Below are 19,313 nucleotides of genomic sequence, written 5' to 3'. Positions count from 1 at the left end.
TCTTTCCCCTGTATTTTGTCACATTGGTCTCTTAAAATTCATTTATTATTTGGGTGAACAGATATTACACTGACACTTGTACTGTATCCTGGGAGATTTCTCATCTCTGAGTCCAGAGATGACAGTCTATTTGAAGAGTCTAAGGGACAATTTGTTAACTTAATGGCAGTGGTGAGGTGATGCAATTTTCAGAAACTATAATGCAAGCTTCTCACCATGACATAAATGAAGTAATATTCTTCATCATTTTCAACAATTGCCATCTTCATAAATATAATTTCTCATGTGCATTAGAACATTTATTCTTAGTAAAAAAATAGAATTGGTTTAGATCCCAAGAATATTGAGTTTTACACACACATACACACGTACACACATACACATTCGTACTTGTATAAAAGCAAGCCATTAAATGTGTGGCATAGACTATTGCTTACATCCACTGTTTTTCAGAACTACTGTAAAGATATAACAAGTCAACATTTGGTTTCAGGACCTGTACTTTGGAAAGAACTGGACAACAGTCAAGGGAGTTTGCTAAAAGCAGTGGAGACATGCAAGCTGGAGAGTTTTGTCTCAAGTAGAATCACCGATGTGACAGGGCACACCTCTGTTGTGTCCAATGTTACATCTCCTATCTTCTATATCCTTTATGCAACCATGTCTCCAAGTAAGTAAGTTAAACTCATGTCCCATGAGCATTCTAATAAATAACCTACCAACTACAAAGCAAACAAACAAAAACAATATATCTTGCATCCATTAGAGAACTTGGCAGGTAATAGTCAATTGGTTCCATAGCAGGAAAATAAATCAGTTGACCAATTTTTCATTTCCACTAGAGCTAAGCAGTACCTGTGCTTTCTCACTCTAGGTGAGAGAGATGGCCCTATCCACCCAAGGATGCCCATTTATGATTATTTCTCCCCTACAAAACTGCTATGACTGTTTATCTGAACCAATGTGGCACATTAATAAAGTGGGAGAAATTAGGAAAACATAAATCCAAGAAAGGATTTCTCTATGAAAAGCCTTCCACCTCCTGGGCTGGGGCTTCATTCTGTCTCACCCCGCCAGCAAGCAACTGCCTTGGGCTCCTAGAAAAAATACACATTCAATGATTTTCAGCTTTTTTGAATGTGCACTTTGGTCTTTTAGCTCCATTAATGCAGAGAATATAACACAGTCCTGAGTTTTTGTCCTTTTGTTATTTTTGCTGCATTTGCTTTTTTTTTTTTTTCCAGTTCTTCTGCAGGACCTACAATTCAAACATTACAGTTTTCAGTATGTCTGACCGCAGCTGGAGACACATGGCCATGTCAGTGTAACAAAGGTCACTCCTTTGATACGAAGATGAGGTCCGCCATTAAATAACCTAAGCCAGCGATGTCGAGCCTTTGAGAGCTTGCTGTGGCACGTGTGCTGTAGGTGGGCCATTACTGACCTAAGCTATGCACCAGTTGTAATTATTTTCTCAAACAATTACTTACAGACTTTTGAGAGAAAGAGGAGAGAAGGGGAAAGAGAAAGAGAGAGAGAGAGACTGGCAATTGAAGCTAGGGGTCAATTATGCATGATAGGTAAGTACTATATCACTGAGGTACATCCCCAGGTCAGCTGTTTTTACACTTAATAAATGACCAAAGAACACAAAATAAGTCCAGTTTTGTACTAATATTATATCACATTTTCTCACTTATGCATTTTTGACACTTGGCTCTAAAATTGTTAATGCTCTAATACACACACACACACACACACACACACACAGTATTTTACAATGTAGTAGCCAAAGTTGTGAGTTCTGGAGCTTCAGTTCTAACATTTAAAATGCTATGGTCTTGCATGAGTTACTTAACTACTTGCACTGTGTTCTTGTCTCCTAGAGCAGTGATGGCAAACCCACGCCATATGTATCGCAGTGGGCGGTTTGTTATCGTTGAAAACTCTAAAAGGTTTGCAAACACTGTCCTCATGCCTGAGCTGCCTGCTCTGCTTTTGCAGTGCCTCTCATCTCTTCCTTAAAGGTTTAGTTTCACCATCCAAAACTCACACAGTGAGGTTCCACAAACACCTCCGACTCACCATTGCTCATCTGTTGCAACACTTTGATAGAAACACAAGGCTTCTACATCAAACTCATCCTCAAAACAACATGCTCTATACCAATGTAGACTCTGACTATTCAGCTAATCTTAAAGCCAAGAAGTGTACAAAATCTTCTCATACAAAAACTAAATAATAAAAAATTTTAGGAAAAATTGAAATTACAATCTATTGGGTGTTCTATACAACTCAAATGGAATGCACTTGACAGTATAGTCCGTTTTTATTTAAACAAAGAAACATTTGCATAAGAAATATTTGGGGCCAGGAAACTGTGTACCTTAAATAGCCCCACTGTCTCCCATTTTGGACAAAAGGTGAAGTGTTTGGGATATTCTTAAATCAAGACACCTGCTTATATTTATTATTATGAATCTCATTGTAAGGATTTTATGTGGGACACTTATAAAGTCAGTATTAAGTCTGTAACTTGTCCATGGAATGGTGCTGTTCCTAATTCCCAAAATACGTTAGACAAAATGCTAAGAAGACCTCAAAATGCAACATCAACGAATTTAACAAATTTCTTCCTACAAAACAATATATAATCTAACCATTGATTTTTCACATACTTTCCATATGAATGAGAATCTCTTCAGGTGTGAAAAAAAAAACCAACAGAATGGGCAGTAATATTCTCAATTTTGTTTGCTAAGAAGAAAATGCAAATAGAAACAGTGATGTGATATCATCTTATGTCCACCAAACTGGCAAAAATTAGAAAGTCTGACAATAAGTTTACCACCAAGGAAATAGCTGAAGAAAAAAATTTTTACACTGATTATGAGAGTGGAAAGTAGCATAGTCCTTTTGGAAAACAAACTGGCAGTAATTCTAAAGTTGTAGACAGGTACGCACTAGAGAAATCTGTACATGTATGCTACTGGAGCTTTCAAAAAAGGATATTCATGGAAGCACGGTGTATAATAAGAGAAAAGAAAATATATAAATGTCCATCCACAGGAATAAGCATGTCAGGTAAGTATCATCAATGCATGGTGAAATTAAAAACAAAAAGTACTAAGAGAAGCAGAAGGGTCTCAGAAAATCTCACAAGTTACTCACTGGTTACTGAGAGGAACCTATTATTGATTTAAGTGGAGAAATGTGCAGACAGCATCATAATTAAGTCACCAATAATGGCACAAGCTGACACATCTCTTCTCAAATAAAGCACTAACGACATCGCATTACTTTTGTGACACTCAACAAAAATAACACAGTCAAATCCAACCTGAAAGCTACTTCAGCCTAAACCCTAATTGAGGGCCACTTTACAGAGGAACTGGCCTGTATATTTAGAATTTCAAGATCAAAGAAGACAAGGAGAGGCTGCAAAAACAGGTCTGGATCAAGGAAAACTAATGAGACTAGGAAGAAAATTATTGGGGATAATTAGTAAAACAGTATCTATGGCTTATATAATATCATTGGATCAAAGTTAATTTCGTAATTTTGGTTATTACATTAAAGTTACATAAAAGAATTTCTCTTAGGAAATGTTTGAAGCATTTGTGGCAAAAGAACATTATGTATACAATTTATTTTCCAATGTTTCAAAACTTTCTCTTTGTATATATAAAGATGCTGAGACAAAGATTAATTCTAATGTAGTAAAATGGTAACATCTGTAGATTCTGGCAGAAAGATGCATGAGGTTTTTTATATTCTTTTGCCCATGATTTCATAAATGTGTTTATTTTTCAAGATAAAAAGTGAATCAAAGGCAAATGATGAGCACAACATTTTGATTACTAGTTACATACAGGGAAGGGAGTGAATCAGCCTGGATGTGGCTGACAGGTTTACAAAAGTGTTAGTCATGTGCTTTCCATTAAAACATATTTTACTTTTATCCATTGTGGGTAAATATATGTTCTCTATACTCTTCTATTCGTGCCACATTTTCACAGTTTCAAAGTAGAAAACAAGTATCTGTCATAAGAAGACGGTACCTAGTACAATTCAAATTATCTAGCCTTAGTCTAGCACAGTAATGATGCACCATTTAGAGACTGAAATTGTGAGCCAGAACCAAATTGTCCAAATTGTGAGCCAGAACCCACTTATTTATCACCCACTTATTTAATTGCCAACACTGCATTAAACCTGAAGGTTTGATGTTCTGCTGCGGGGATGACTTGGCTTGGGCTTCAATGGAGAGATCTCTGCATGTCGGTCTGTTGTTGTACACATGCCATAGGTTTAGTAACTAAAAGAAATATTTAAAATTGTAGAAATGTTCAAGAGCTAAAACTTCTAATTAGAAATGACAGATTATGCACTTTAAAAACTAAAGGAATCGCAGGCCTAACATGCATTTTTTTTTCCTTTGAGTGGCATCATTTCACTGAAAGGCAGTGATTAGACGGATGCTTTTCAAGTCTTTAAACCTACTTCAGTCTTTCAAAGGCATAACATGAATGTCTGAGCCCCCACTTCCAAAGCTAGATCACAGTGAAGGCAGCTAAGTAAGAAGAATGAAAGGATACCACATCACAATATTTGAGTGCGAAACAGTCATAGATACGCATCTATGTTGCCCATCCCTGCAACCAAGACTCCTGCATTAAGTGCTAATAAACCTCAGCTGTGTGATGAAGGGAGCCAATAACTAAATAATTACAATGAAAAATGATGAATGCATTCAAAAAGCTAAATGGGGTCACAAAAAAGGAGGAGATTTAAGATATGCAACACGTGATAGAAAAATTACGTGTGTCTCAAAGGGCAAATGGAAGCTGAACAACTGGATAGAAGAGGAGGACACTCCAAGCTGCTAGTGGCAGAAGAGCTCACAGCATACTTGGAAAACACCCACAAGTTTAAATGGTTGTAATGTGACTAAAGCTGAAGAAACAACCAGTAAGACTGGAAAGGCACAGTAAGACTGGAAAGGCACACTGTGCCAAGTGAGATTTAATCCTCTGGATGTGCTAAATAAGAGCACGAGTTGCATTCAGGTCAGGCTGTATTATGATCCAGGTTAGTATCTGCAAGCTAAGATAGGGCCCTTCATCCACAAATGAACTGGAGGCAAACATTTTCAGTGACCTGCCAAACAGCCACAGGTTCTGAGACACCCATACTGAGTCTCAACAAGCATCAAGTAACCATGACCTGAGATGCTCAAGAAGAGACGCAGGAGCACCCCAGGTTAGGAGGACGTGTACCCATTTAGACTCCTCTTAGGGTAGGGCTCTGTGGGTTGAGAGATCCATCCATTTTTACAGGAGAGTCCCTGAAACACCAGGATTCTAGGCTTTCATTTTATGGTATGAAACCAGATGGTGGCAGATGGAACACTTGGCAGAAGGGGAACAGGTGCTGAGGTCGAGATCCTGTCACAACCTTGCCCCGCTACCCAAACCATATCCACTTAAACCTCCCTATGACTTAGTTTATCTAGATGAAACTTTCCTTTACATCTAAAAATTTGCTTAGAGGATATTAAGAAAAAAAAGCACAATTTCTCTTTTCTTATTCCCAGCATGAATTTCATGTTGTGTTGACACATAAAGAATACATAGAATCTGCAGAAAGAATTATCAGCACAAAATTTATCTTAAATCATTTGACATTCATCAAAATTTGAAGTATTCAATGCTGGCTCAAATATATGTCAAAGAAGGATTTCAGTACATATTTGATAATTGCTTCAAGCAAGCATCCTGGATGCTTTTCAGGGGGATTGTGGGGGATCATCAGTGCTTCTATTTTTCCTATTTTGGTTTGTTAATGAAGCTATAAAAGTTTGAAAAATATAACTATAAAAAAGGGAGCATTATATGAAAATCAGAACTTAAAAAAAGAATGCAGTCATACAACATTTTATGAGGAAGCCTCTAATCTGAAGGAAATAAGGCCAGATTTCAAAGATTTAAATAGCATTTATATTCACTGATAAAATCACACAACTCTGATAACTTATTAAGGGTTTTTTTTTTTTCATTTTTAAAAATATGAAGGGCTCTCCATCATGGGGCTGGGAACAAAATGCTGTCAAAACTCTGCTGCCCACGCTTCCTGTGCTTCAATCAACTGTTCTGTGCACCCTGCTTGGTTCAATCAGCATCAGCCTCATGACCACTAGCGATGTCCACAGGAAACCCAGCAACATTGTGGCCCAGCCCAAGACTATTTATGCTTCCTGGGCATCCAGCAGGTAAGGAGCTGGTGCTCCTGCTTGGTCCAACTTCATGAGTTTAACCAGAGTATGGACAGAGGTTAATCAGCATTCTACCTGCTCATTTTTAAATAATCTTTTGTGGGACTCTTGAATTAAATTTCATTCAATTTCCTGTTATTCAGCTGAAACTCTTATGTTAGTTTTTGGCTACCAAAGTATTTTCATTCTAAGTGTATCTAAGGATTTCTTTACTGTTAACAGGGTTCTTCATTTCCTTTGACATGCTTAATCTATACTTTTATCATTTCCAAGTGTGTCACTCTTTCCTCCACTTGATAAGCAGGTAGTAAGCACTTACTGTCTGCCAGGATATTGCTATCCTTAAAATATAGGAAAAATAACCACAATCCTCACCTTGACGCTTTGTCAGAATATTGAAAATATAAGGGCAAATCCATTCCAAATCACCCTCCAAGTCCAAGAGAAGTAGCATAGACCTATATCAATTAAATCATGGGCACACAAATGTCATTTAAACAGTTCTACCACAGATAGATTGCACACCAGTCTATGAAAGTCTATCTCTGTTACCCCACAGCACCTTTCTGCCTTTTTGGCATAACAGACTGGGACTTTTCCAAAATACACCAGCCTGACACCTTGGAATGGGTTTAAGTAAATTACCAACCTGACCTGTATGTTAGAAGTCAACTAATAACTGTGGAATAAAATATCCCATAACTTGTTGAGCATCAGTTTGCTAGAACTTTCCAAGCACAGGGCTGAAGAAGAATCTGCCCTCTTTGCACACTTCTGAAATCACACTGGGCCCAGGGAAGATCACGTTACCTTTCTCAGACATGACAGAGGAGAAGGAGGTGAGAAAGGGAGAGATAAAAATCAGACTCAGAGACAGATGTAGACATAGAGAAGTGATCACTATTTGCCAATGGCTAGGACCCAGTTGGGAGGAGAGTTTACCCATATCTGAGTCAGGTGCATACTGAGAAGAGCTTGGCTTGGACCGTAAGCCAGAGGACTGTAGTGAATGTGAAAAACCATACTTTCTCAAAGCAGGCAGGTCTTTTCTTCAGCACAAGTAAAACAGATATGAGATGGGGCGCTTGCCTCTGAAGTCCATAAATTTGGAAGACTGGCTTGCTCAAACTTGCCACAGTTGGTGAGCATTTGCCAAATTCCAGAGCACTTGATTCATCCTCAGGATATGAAATAGCCATTCCCTTTTTTTCTGTCCAGGGGAGTATACCCTGGGGTGATCTGGATGCTCAGCCAGCACTCTACCCCTGAGCCACATGATTAGCCCTGTTGTTGGGACACAATTAAAATGTAGGAACACATTTACAAGACTGCAAACTTACAGATATTTCAGGATCAATTAAAAGTCTCTGACCAAGTTTCTGTTCTGTGGTTTTTGCTTAATTCAATTGACCTCGATGGCTAGCTGCATACCTAATGAGCACTGAGTTAGTGTAAGTGTCTACACCTTAAGGCACCGTGCACTAATTCAAGGGCCCCTCCCACGAATGCTCCTATATTATAGTGATGTCCTTAATTAACTGTGCTCACTCTGTAAGGCCCCCTCCCCTTTCTCCCGGAGTATTTCTATATTTTGATAAACAATTCCTTTGTTTCAAGACTAGCCTGTCTGGCAAAATATGATTCAATGTATGTAACCAATTATGTAACATTTTGTCACTTGCTTTGTACCTCCCACTTCTAAATTGTATATAAACTAAACTCTTCCTAAATTCAGCACTGTTGCCTTTGAGGAATCATCTTGTGACAGTCCACTGGCATGAAGACCCAACAGTCCCCTACTATAAAGATTACATGCTACCTTCTTATCTCCATGGTGCAAACAGTCTTTCATTTAGTTTGGTACGGACTTGGGAATTTTCCCAGAACATTTCCAATTAATGTATTATTTATTTTCACTTTGAGACAGAGTCTCGATAAATTGTCCAAACTAGGCTCAAACTTCCCATCCTCCTGGGATTACAGGTATGTACTGCCAGGCCCAGCTAACAACCAGGTTTTATATTACCACTTTACTGTTGAAATACAAATTTGGTTGTAGAATATTTGGACTACTTCCTTCATTAAAGTCAGATATACTTATCAACAAGGAAGACAGTTTTATTTTAGTCCTGTTTGAAACTCTCAGAAACAGTAACAAATAGATTTTACAACTAGAAAGCATTTTTCAAGGTGTTAGTGTCCAATCTTATTTTAGAAGCAACCCAAAGGGAGTTAAAGCCGTGGCCAAGGTTACACTGAATGGAAACCATTGCTTCCTAGTGATAAAAAGATGTATTTCTCAAAGTGATTGGCTAGCAACCACATAATGGCTTTTGACTTCAAAAATCTGAAGTTAATGAATGAACCTTTCCTGTTGGGCTGTCAGAAAGATCCTAAAAGAATCTTATCTCTGCACATTAGGATGCCCATAAATTTTATTACTAGCAGTTTCACACATAGGACGGATTCACAGCAATCCATATAGACATGTTTTAAAGCGAACAAGGATACTTTTTTCGTTTGAAAATAAGATCTTTGAATAAATATCTGATTCTTAATAAGCAAGTAATGGAAAAACATAACTTTTCCATATTTGAATTTTCTTCAAAAAAGTGACTAAATTCTAACATCACATTCACTTTGTGAAGGTTTCTCAGCTGAATTCAATTTTCATTTTATCATTTTAAAGAGCTGGAACAAAGGGACTTTGAAGAGCATAGCAAATAAACAGTGGGTATTCAAGAATAATTTAATTATCCTATTTCATTGAACAGTAAGTTTCGTTAAGTTTTTTTGCTTGCTTTCTGCCAAGTCAAATGTTCATGCCTGTGTTCTTTTTATAGAATGTGTGATTTGAAAAGGCCAAAAGTCATTGGTCATTTTGACAGCCTTAATTAGTCATTTAAATTGGTAATTACTAAAATCATTATATGAAGAAAAGCTCATTGTACTAATCATAAATGGTGTTACCTTTTCAAACAGACTCCTTTCTGGATCCTTTTGTTGAAGTGTGCATTTTGGTATATAATTTAAATTAAAGAGCTCCCTAGCTTCCCCAAGTCTATGAAGACGTATGAACTAGAATTGAGTATTTTTACATTTTAATGGTACAAATTAGATGAACTTTTGATGATTTAATTCATTTCCACTTCAATCCAATTGCAAAATATTAACATTTTCAAAGCAAATGCTTTTCTCCATTGCTGATAACTCACTCACATTTATTGTTTTATTGTTTCTCCATTATTAAATGTAGGTCAACATGTTGAGTCCAGCAAACACAAGCATTTATTTCCAGCACATTAGCACTGTTGTGAATAAGAGGCAAGCAAATATCACTTCAATGGGAGAAGAAGGCACTTACTTGTAAACATCAACATTAAAATCAAGACTGCAAGAAACCACATAGCAGATACAATAGACTACTCAGTGCTTATCTTGCCATATATATTTTATGTAGAAGGAGAAGAATCAAATGATGTCTCTTTCAGAATGGAAGGAGCTTTGATTTGCAAAGCTTAACCCACTCTGTGCCAATCCAGTCTTTGAAAAATTGCAGCACTCAAAGAGTGTCCAATGTGGGTGTCATCCCACATGCCCCATCTTGCAGAGAAGTCATAGACTGTTAAGCAGAGCAAAAAATGCAATTTTTCCCTTATTAAGAAACTCTTCCTATGGTGGGTCTTCTGAAATTGCCACTCACCTCACTGTTCCCTGTAGTGGATGCCAACTGTGTGTTTAATGATGCTAAACTTTTCTTGCTTGGTGGGACCAGAAAACAGTTGTAGTCAGGAGGAATTCAGCCTGGGAGGCAGGCTCCCTGCATGGGACTCCAGATTCACCATTGATGAGTCAGCTGATGTGGTTCTGAGTTGCTCCTGGACTTTAAGACTCTTTCCATTCTATAATGTAAGGAAAACAACCCACTGCCACAGGGTTCTTGTAAGGATTGAAGCGAATGCACAAGTGAAGCACTTGCATGCAGGACACCCCCAGTGATGGCTGGTCTCACTGCCAGTCTGATGCTCATTGAGCTCCATCAGCAGACTGTGAAGAGGAGACTGAGCATCAGGGCACAATATAATCAGACACAGCAGCAGATCCTAGCTCCACTGTGATCTCTCCCTTCTGTGCACCCAGCACTCTCCTGGATGGCCTTAAGTGGGTCTGCAGTAAGAAGCCCCTGCCCCTAAATGTTAGTTTCTTAATTAACAGAATATAAAAGTAGTGAAATACAAATTTGAAATGATATTTTAGATGACAGTGAGAGGTATGAAGCAAAAGAACCAGAGGGTGGAGGCAAGGAAGAATACTTGCACTTGGTCCAGGATAACCTTCCTGAAAAGGGGCATCTGAGAACCAAGGAATCAGGATGAGGTGTGAGAACTCTGGGGCAGAGAAATGACAAATGCAAGGACACAGCCACATTGTCATGATCTAATGTACCCTGAGACTTTCACCTCCATAGAACATCACACAGAGTTAAAGCTTCAACCTCGGTGTTTTTGGAAGAAAAAAAAAAAAAAAAAAAAAAAAAAAAAAAAAAAAAACCAGGCCCTAAAACATCGGTTGAAATAGTTCCAATTTACCATCCCCTCCCTCCTGTATGGGTGGTAACATTTGTTTCACCCTGTAACACATTTTTAGACTGTGAACTCTCACACCCTAACCCAGGGTTAAGAGCTCTGCTGATCTAGATTGCAACTATTAAATGTATGGTACAAACATTTTTTTGAACTTAAAAGCTTCAATTAAGTTCACACTACAATTAAGGTGAAAAATAAAAATATAATACAAATCAGCAAGAGATTTCACCAAAGTTGTCTAGTAATTAACCAATTCTCAGTTTCAGTCTTAGGTGATCTAAACTTGGTCCCTGACATACTTGGAACTTTCAAAGTTGTGTAGAATAAAACACATGTGGTTGCATTCTCATGTAATGTCTTTACCAGGTGATATACTACAAAAATACAGTTGAAGATGTAATGAATTTTTAAATCAAATTTTAATATGTTTACAAGTAAGCAGATGATCTTGTTAAAGTGCAGAGCCAGTAGGCCCAGTGTGAGTTCTGAGGTTCTTCATTTCTAGTCAGCTCCAACTGATATCAGTGTCCCTGGCCCTTGAAATGTACTTTGTACATCATGCTCCTCTTTTGAAAAATCTCAAGGAAGGAAATGTATTTTGTCTCCTGAGTTTCAGTAAAAGCTGTATCTGAACACGTCTAGATCAAATTACTTTCTTTAACTTTATAAACTTCTTTAATGTCATGCTGTTTTTATGTTTATTTGGCCGCCGGGAATATCTTTAGCAAGACTATAGGATTTAGTGTTTATGCATTTTATTTACTATCATATCCATTGACTACATTTAACTTTCCTAATGATACTATTTTTAAGATACCTTTGTTTTCTGATTCCTTGCTATATTTTTGTTGTTGTTGTTGTCTTACATGCATCTTTGTGAGACACATTCAATACTTCCTTTGAAGAGAACAGAATGTGGAATAAGAATTCCAAGACAACCTAGATAAATAGAAATGTGTTCTCCAGGATACACAATGCATCAGAAAATATGAGGCACATTCCAGACCAGTATGAGGAGTTTGAGAATGGACAAGCAAGCAGTCCGAGAAGACTTGAGAAGGATTAACCCTATTTCCTTTCACAATTTGCTTAAGGCTTTGCCAGATGCAAGATGAGGGTAACTGAGTCAGTCTTAGCCTTAAGGACTGAACCATTGAGCTTCCAGTTACTTTAGGATGATATATTTATTAAGGATGCACAAAACAAAGTCTAATGTTGCTACTAACCTCAGAGGAAAGGTAGATGAATGCTGTGTTTGCTGACAGCTTCTCTGTACCACTAGTGGGAAGACCCACTTCCTGTTCCTCTGGTAGAGCTATATATAGGGGGGTTGGAAGGCAACACCAACAAACTCTTCCTCCAACTGAGAGACACTAGGAGGCACAGCTACAAAACTGCAAAACTGCTTGAAGTTTACTAGGATCTTAACCCTCTGTACTCACCATTCAGAATGTAAAGGATGTTCCACAGCAGTTACTTAAATTGGAACAAGGTCTGTTTAGCCCCATGAGTCTCTGTGATTTCTGTACCTTGCGACAAATGATAACTTCCTTGTACAACTACTCTGAGAATTGTTCTTGTGCCAGGCATTTTGTAGGTTCTCAATGAATGTTTTGCCTTATGCATTTACTATTCGTGTTTTCCTATATTGGGCACCTAACAAAATGGTTGTGGGGGAAAAGAGAAGCCAAAACCATAGATGTTGGCTCCTTCTTTCATTTTTTAATTCTTCTAGAAGTTCATAAAGCCATTTATTTTCAAAATTACTTCTCCAGTGCTTCTGAGGAATTCCAAGTATTAGCTGATAACAATCAAACTTGATCTGTAAACAAATTTGGTTTTTCTGACCAAGCAAAGAAGTCAAGAGAAACTCCTCATATAAAAAAATTGTGTGTTTCTGCGAAAGTGTTTAGATCTTGCTATAAAGAGATACATCAAAGAATAGAAGAAAAAAGACTGCCATGAATGCCAAACAAACAGGCCTTTATTTTGCATTTTGCTTTAGCTTTGGACACTGACAGTAAAACAAGTGTGTGGCTTTCATTCATTTAATATCAATTTGGGGATTTTTTACTTACTTCTAGCATGACTGCTGGTAAATTCGTCTCCTCCACTACATGTTTAAAAATCCCTCCTATTCTCAACTAGTAAATGTCATGCAGTTCAGAGGGGAGGAAGTTCTTACTTCTAGGAAATTTTTGTGGTCATGTAAACATGTTTACATATTCATTTCTTCTCTATCAAACCTCTTTTGACAGGTCAAAGGTTCTGTTTCTTATACAAAGCTCCCTAAAATACCCAGGGTAGTATTTTAAGGGATAGAACAGTTACAAAATATCAAAGCAAGAAAATGGAATTTTTGTGATTACTGAAGCAAATACTTTCCTCTTTACCCCATTAGCCTTTCTAGGAGGGTGGGCAGGGGCCAAACACGTCAGTTAACTCTGATGAAGTCTTTCAAGAGTTTATCATCTTTAGAAGTTATCAACAAAATTTGGCACAGTTAAAAAATGAGTTACAGAAGAGCTTTTGTACAATAGAAAAAAATCACAAAGGCACTACATTAAAGAGAACATGCAAATAAAGTAGTATGCTCTAGTTTAAGAAATATACAAAATGTTTAATGCAAAAATTGACTAGAGTTATTTTCTTTTACAAATAACCGTCTGCCTTTGTGTTTTCCCTCCACCACTCCATCTGAGGCACCTCTCACCTTCTGTTACCCCAAATCTTCCAAAGCTCTGACCCAACAAAAACCTTCCATAACCCCAATTCTGATGTAATGTTTGGCAGAATAGTTACCTATTCTTATAAAATGCCTCTTTTAAAATGCAATTAGGTACAGAGAAAGTTACACGAATTTTAAAATTACATTTTAATGACTAGAAAACTAAATGAATTAATTTATGTGAAAGCACAGATTCATGGGATGAATTTTGGAAGAAAATTTCTTTTAAGAAAGAATTTCCAATTATTAGCATTACCATTTTGAAGTTAACATGGTAGGTTATTCAACCAAATTAACACAAAACTCAAGTTCTGATGCATGAAAAATGTTTCCAATCACTTTAGATATGAAAAGCTTGCTCTGTATGACAATCAGCAATGGAATCTCAGGACACTACTTAACTTGATCTCCTAATTTTTTCTTTGAATGAGAAGTTATCCATTATTTTTTACAAAAATATTTTAAGATATCTATTAAAGAGCATATATTTCTCCTTTCAAAAGGTAGGGCTTTTATTCAAAATTGTTCTGGGAAGGGATACAAAATAAAGTGGGTTCTGACCAGGGGTCTGCATGTACAGGAGCCCTCTCTGGTGCCTTGGGTTACAATGGAGCTCAAGATTGACTCATATACATCTCTACTTTCCCCAGAAACTGCTCTCAGAGTTGACTCTCTGGTCATGCCCTTGATGTCTGCTTTCTGCAACACGTTTTAAAGAGGTGGCGGGGAGTTGTGAACACACACAAGCACAATCTCATTCTTATAGTCCACAACTACCTGGTTAATCTGACAACTCATCTATCCGTATTAAACTGGGTAGAGTTCATACTCTACAATCTCTCAGAAACATTGGCAAGGACTTTGTTGGAGTTTTCAGAAAGGACACTGTCTACATGTAGCACACAGATAGTTTTTCCCAGAGGAGTTTCTGTTGTCCCTCAAATATGTTTCAACAGATGATAGCTTGCTCCAATTCACACAGGCAGTCCTACCAGACTATACTGAAGTGAGCTATTCATAATCATTCCTTATCCCATTTTTTTTTTCTGCCTTGACAACAAAGCTTTGAGGCTATGAATCAAGGGCCAAACGGGCTGGATCAATGCAAGTAAACCAGGATTCGTCTTTACCACTGGTCCAGTGGTATGACTTTAGGTTCCAAAGGGGTGCCCTGTCCTTCAGAATCTCATTGAGTGTGGGTGGCAACTTGAGAGAATTTGGCATCATCCTGCTTCCCTTCAAGAGCTAACCTACAGGGAGCCGTGCCAAGCACCAGCCTTACTGCCAAAATCGCTGCCCACACTGCCTGCCTGGATGTGTAAGATCCCATGAAACGTTTTGGCACAAGCTAGACAGAGAGTGTTGGCCAAGGTGCTGAAGAAGGGGGCCGGAGCACCTTTGCCAGTGAGTCCCCTCCCCACCAATCTAGAAGACACTGAGCTTATTCATTGTGATAAGATGCCAGCAGGGTCTCAAGTCTCACATTATTTTGGAGAAAAGAGGGTATGTGTGTGGAACTACTGTACAGATACTCTGTAAAAATTCCAGTGCCTCAAAAATCCTATGAGCATCCACTGATACACACACACACACACACACACACACACACACACCGTGCTGCTTATTTCAATCGCATGCTGTCACCGTGGTGCTACTCTACCAGAGCATCATTGAGATTTTGTAAAATGCACCAACTGCAAAATAAAGTTATCGTAAAACAAGTGGCAGGGAATGATGAAGTTGCAATCCTGAAGGATCCTTTAAAAGTAAAAAATTACTTTGTATGGCTATCTGAAGATATTAATTACACCACCACCCCCACCCCCGCCCCCCCGCGCGCACGCAAGGTTCTTTCTGTTTCTTTCTGGCCCTGCAAATGTAGATATGATATCGGACCACAGGCTGCCCCTGGCAAAGTGTGGGATAACAGCTGACGCTTCTCTGGGTGGCTGCAGATTGCAGGCTGTGGTAAGAGGCACACAAGGCTCCCTGGCCACCGAGTCATTTCACACCCGTCACCCCGTGCTCTTGGGCAACTGTGCCTTTTCCCTCTGCCAAGCAATTTGCTTCCGTTCTGTTCAACTTTCCGACCTCTGGTTTTAGAGAATAGCCCTGGCTGTGGGAACTGGCTCTGGGAAGCTTTTGGCTCTGTCCTCATTGGTGACCAGCAAGAGTAATACTTTCTTTGACACTTTTAAAAGAGCCGTTTAATTCCTAATGATACTTACAGGCAAAAAGGAAAATGAAACACACAACGCGGATTCCAGTCAGCCAAGTCAGGCTGCGCGCCAGAGCGCTGGTCTGATCTTGGTGTAAGATTGTTCCCACTCCCTTCCCTGTGCCACTCGTGCTGAGTTTTTCCCCCTCCTCTCACTTGTCACTTCCACCCAGGAGTGTGACACCTACTGGAATTTATGAACATCTGGAGATGTATGGATGTGATCTGGGTATCAGACGCTGGCTGCTGCCCCAGGGACTTCCCGTGGAAATCACCCAGCTGTTGAAGGCTGTTTCAATAAGGAAGTAACCAGTGCAGCCTTGCTGGAGGGAGAACCCCGTGGAACATCTCAGAGAAACACCAGAAACCACTGGGCACTGAATGACCCTGGTCTCCTCCAGTCTGTGACCCCAATCCCTTGTGCAGCCCTATAAAGTGGTTTGTGGGTTTCACCTTGTGGCGAGAGCTGCGCCAAGTACATTTATATTCACACTAGAGTTAAGGTGGGGTCCCAGCTTTTAGCCCGGAGAGGACCTGGGGGTCACATCTTTTGCCTTCTGAGAGGGCCTTGCTGACCTAGCCCCAGGGGTTCCGTTCTGCAGTCCCGCCTGCAGTCCCTGCCCCGCGCATCCCTACGCCTAGCACAGGTGTGGCTGCCTTTCCAACCCCTCCCATCCTCCTTAAAACCTGGGTGCATCGCCTCCCACGCAGCACTTCTGCTGCCCACGCGGCTGCTCCTCCGAGCGTCCCGCGGCCCCGAGGCGCCTTGCAGAGGTGGCGCGGAGGTGGCTCCCGGGTACCGGCAGGGGCAGCGTGGGAGGCCGTGCGGAGCGCGGGCCGGCGGTGCGGGGCAGGGCAGGGCAGGGGCGCGCGGGCCCCCGGGACCCCCGGACGCGGGAAGGCGCGAGGACGCGCCTCACTCACCCGCTGCTGCTGCCGGCTGCTGACCGCCACCGCGGCGGCGGACGCGGCGCTGTGCCGGAGCTCGGCCGCCTGCCCAGGTCTCAGTAGGCTCCGGGTGAACCTGCGGGTCCGCTCGCTGGCCATCGCCGGCCGCGGCCCCGGAGCGTGCGTCCCGCCGGTCCTGCCCGCGCCAGCTTCTGCACCCTCCCGCCGTTCAGGAAGCGGAACTCGGAGCGTTTCCCTCCCTCTTCCTCGCTCAACTCATGAGAGGCGGGTTTTTCTCTCGCACCCCACTCTTCCCACCCCCTTCACGCCGCCAAAGCTTCGCGACGACTTTCCAAACTCTGCGCGCCCGTGGGCGCGCGCGGCCAACTCGGCGGGCGGCCCCGGGCCTCGCGGCGATGCATCCAGAGCCCCCGCCGCCCAGCCTGGTGGGGCTGCTGCTCCCGGGAACTGCAGGCGGGGGCTCCGGGCGGGGCCTGCCACGCTGCGCCCTGGGCGGAGGGTGCTTGGAGAGTGGGCGCTCTTGCCGCGTTGCGGGTGAGATCCCCTGCTTTCTGGGGCTGGAGAGCGCGCGGGGTGGGCGCTGTCTCCCTGTCGCTCTGGGAAGAGGGGGCTATTAAGGGGTTGGTGGCTGGGGCCCAGTATCATTGCCTAAGCCCAGATTCTTAAGTCTTCCTTGCTCAACGTCTTTAAGCAGAGCTTTGGAAATAAGCGTGCATGTTCATTCACACCTGCACTGAGCATTCATTCATTAAGCACCTACTACATAGCAGCTGATACTACTATGAGCTAAAAACCAATGTTCATCACAGTAATGTGTAAGAGATTTCCAGATTGGGGACCAGTAGGCCAGAACTGAGTTGTAGTGTTACCTGTTAGCGAATCAGATACAGGGGGCCTGTATCTCACATTTGTGTTGTTTTTCTGTTCCCACTCTTGTCAGACCTCCATCTGGCCTGCCCAGTCTCCAGCTAGTTGATTAGATCTTCCAGGATGGCTCATCCTGAGTCATGGGCAAGGTGGTTCTCAAATTCTATGTGGGTGGAAGTGCTGTCCTACCCTCCCTGAGATAACAGTCTGCAGAGAGCTGGAGCATCCTCTCCAAGAGCTGTGGGTTTTAACAGCTCCTTAAGGATCCCTGACCTTGCTTTTCTAAAGCCAATAACATACAGTTTCAACCGAATGGACACATTTGGTATTAAAAATTCTTAAGCAGCTGATCAGATACTCTGGTCAGCTTCTTGTTAGCTAGTTTCAGTTAGCCAGAAACGCTGGTTGGCATTATTTCACCACAGTGAAGAAATCATCATGGGCAGAAGCTCTGGAAGGTTTGGGAAGTGAAGTAGTACCATCTAAACCACCTGGTTTCAAAACATGGAACATAGTAAGGTACAGGGGTCCTGTCCTGCACTGTATGCTTTCCCATTGTTAATATAGGAACAGTCTCATTATAGGACACAAAATTTATAGTATTATTTATAATGGTCACCCAAGGAGTCAAATACAAAGAAAGGGCATGAAATCTGTTCACAACACTAAAGACCTAGAAAATCCAGCTGAAGGCCTGGCTCCCATGGAAATAACCTGCATGAATTCAGCTGAAACCTAGAGCCGACGACAATGACTCATGCAAAACTATTTCATGAGCCTGCACTAGCAAGGCCCAAAGGTCCACAGTGGAAGCTAGAAAGTCTGTGCCAGTGGAATGATGGATCTGTACTGGAGCCAAAAGAGTGACACCCAAAATAAGAACCAGAGCTCACCTGAAAAGTACTATAGCCATCTGTAGAGACAGTAAGTTCTTGCACTCCTCTGACAATGAGAACAGCCCAGTACATATTAGGAAGCCAATGTGACAAGCTTCTCCTGGAGATTAAGCAGCACATATCTTCCCCTCCAGAGCTAGTAAGCAATATTCATTGTAAAGACCAGAGCTCCCCTAAAGTTAACCATAGCCATTCTCAGCAACAAGGCCACAAGCTCCTCTGATGATAAAAGCTGATTTCATATCACGGGAGCCAGTTCTTGTAATCTATAAATGAGCCCCCAAATTGGAGTTTTAAAAAATGGGGCAAAAACATATTTTAAAAAGCAGTGCTGATTTATTTTATCCTGCCCAGTGACATAGTGCAGTTGGAGTTTGCAAAAGTTGTGTGTCTCCCTCTAAGCTTGTAGCCTTTATGTACATATCACAGTTTACAAAGTAAGGGGTTATGGGCGTGGATCAGGAAATCTGCTAATGAGGAAGACCTTTGTTTCCCTTCGCAAAGAACAGAGAAGTCTAGCAGTAATTAACAATCTTTTGTCAGCTTATTTTAGCACCACATCTGTTATTTGTAGAGGGCAACACTGGTTAACATATCAATTAGGTTAGGTTTTTAGGGATTTACAATTCTTTATAGAGGGGAGCATTGGTTAACATATAAATTAGGTCACCCAGAGGGGGAGAAAAACGCATACAGGACAGTAGGTAGCATTACAGGTACTTTAGCATAATACAAACATAACAAAACTCTTTTTGCTAGTGTACAGCATTCCCCACTGACTTTAGTCAGTGATCTAAATCATTGGCTCCTGGGTTTTTAGACATAGGTATCTGTT

At 40.8% G+C, this 19,313-nt stretch overlaps 1 protein-coding gene across 3 annotated transcripts in view; it reads right to left on the bottom strand.

Annotated features, from left to right (window-relative positions):
- The window catches only part of Dock10 (dedicator of cytokinesis 10), a 266,509-nt gene extending 249,513 nt beyond the window's left edge, over nt 1–16,996 (bottom strand). For all 3 annotated transcript variants that reach the window (XM_063237241.1, XM_063237245.1, XM_063237242.1), the window contains exon 1: nt 16,731–16,996. In XM_063237241.1, the coding sequence (XP_063093311.1) occupies nt 16,731–16,853 (123 nt within the window). In that variant the 5' untranslated portion in view covers nt 16,854–16,996. The remainder of the gene's footprint in view (nt 1–16,730) is intronic.
- Between the last annotated feature and the right edge of the window lie 2,317 nt (nt 16,997–19,313).

Source organism: Cavia porcellus, unplaced genomic scaffold (assembly GCF_034190915.1).
Source record: "Cavia porcellus strain 051 isolate PalLab524CR breed Dunkin Hartley unplaced genomic scaffold, mCavPor4.1 scaffold_26, whole genome shotgun sequence".
Classification (NCBI taxonomy): domain Eukaryota; kingdom Metazoa; phylum Chordata; class Mammalia; order Rodentia; family Caviidae; genus Cavia; species Cavia porcellus.
The sequence above is the reverse complement of the archived record's forward strand: the minus strand, read 5'-3'. Positions and strand labels throughout refer to the sequence as shown.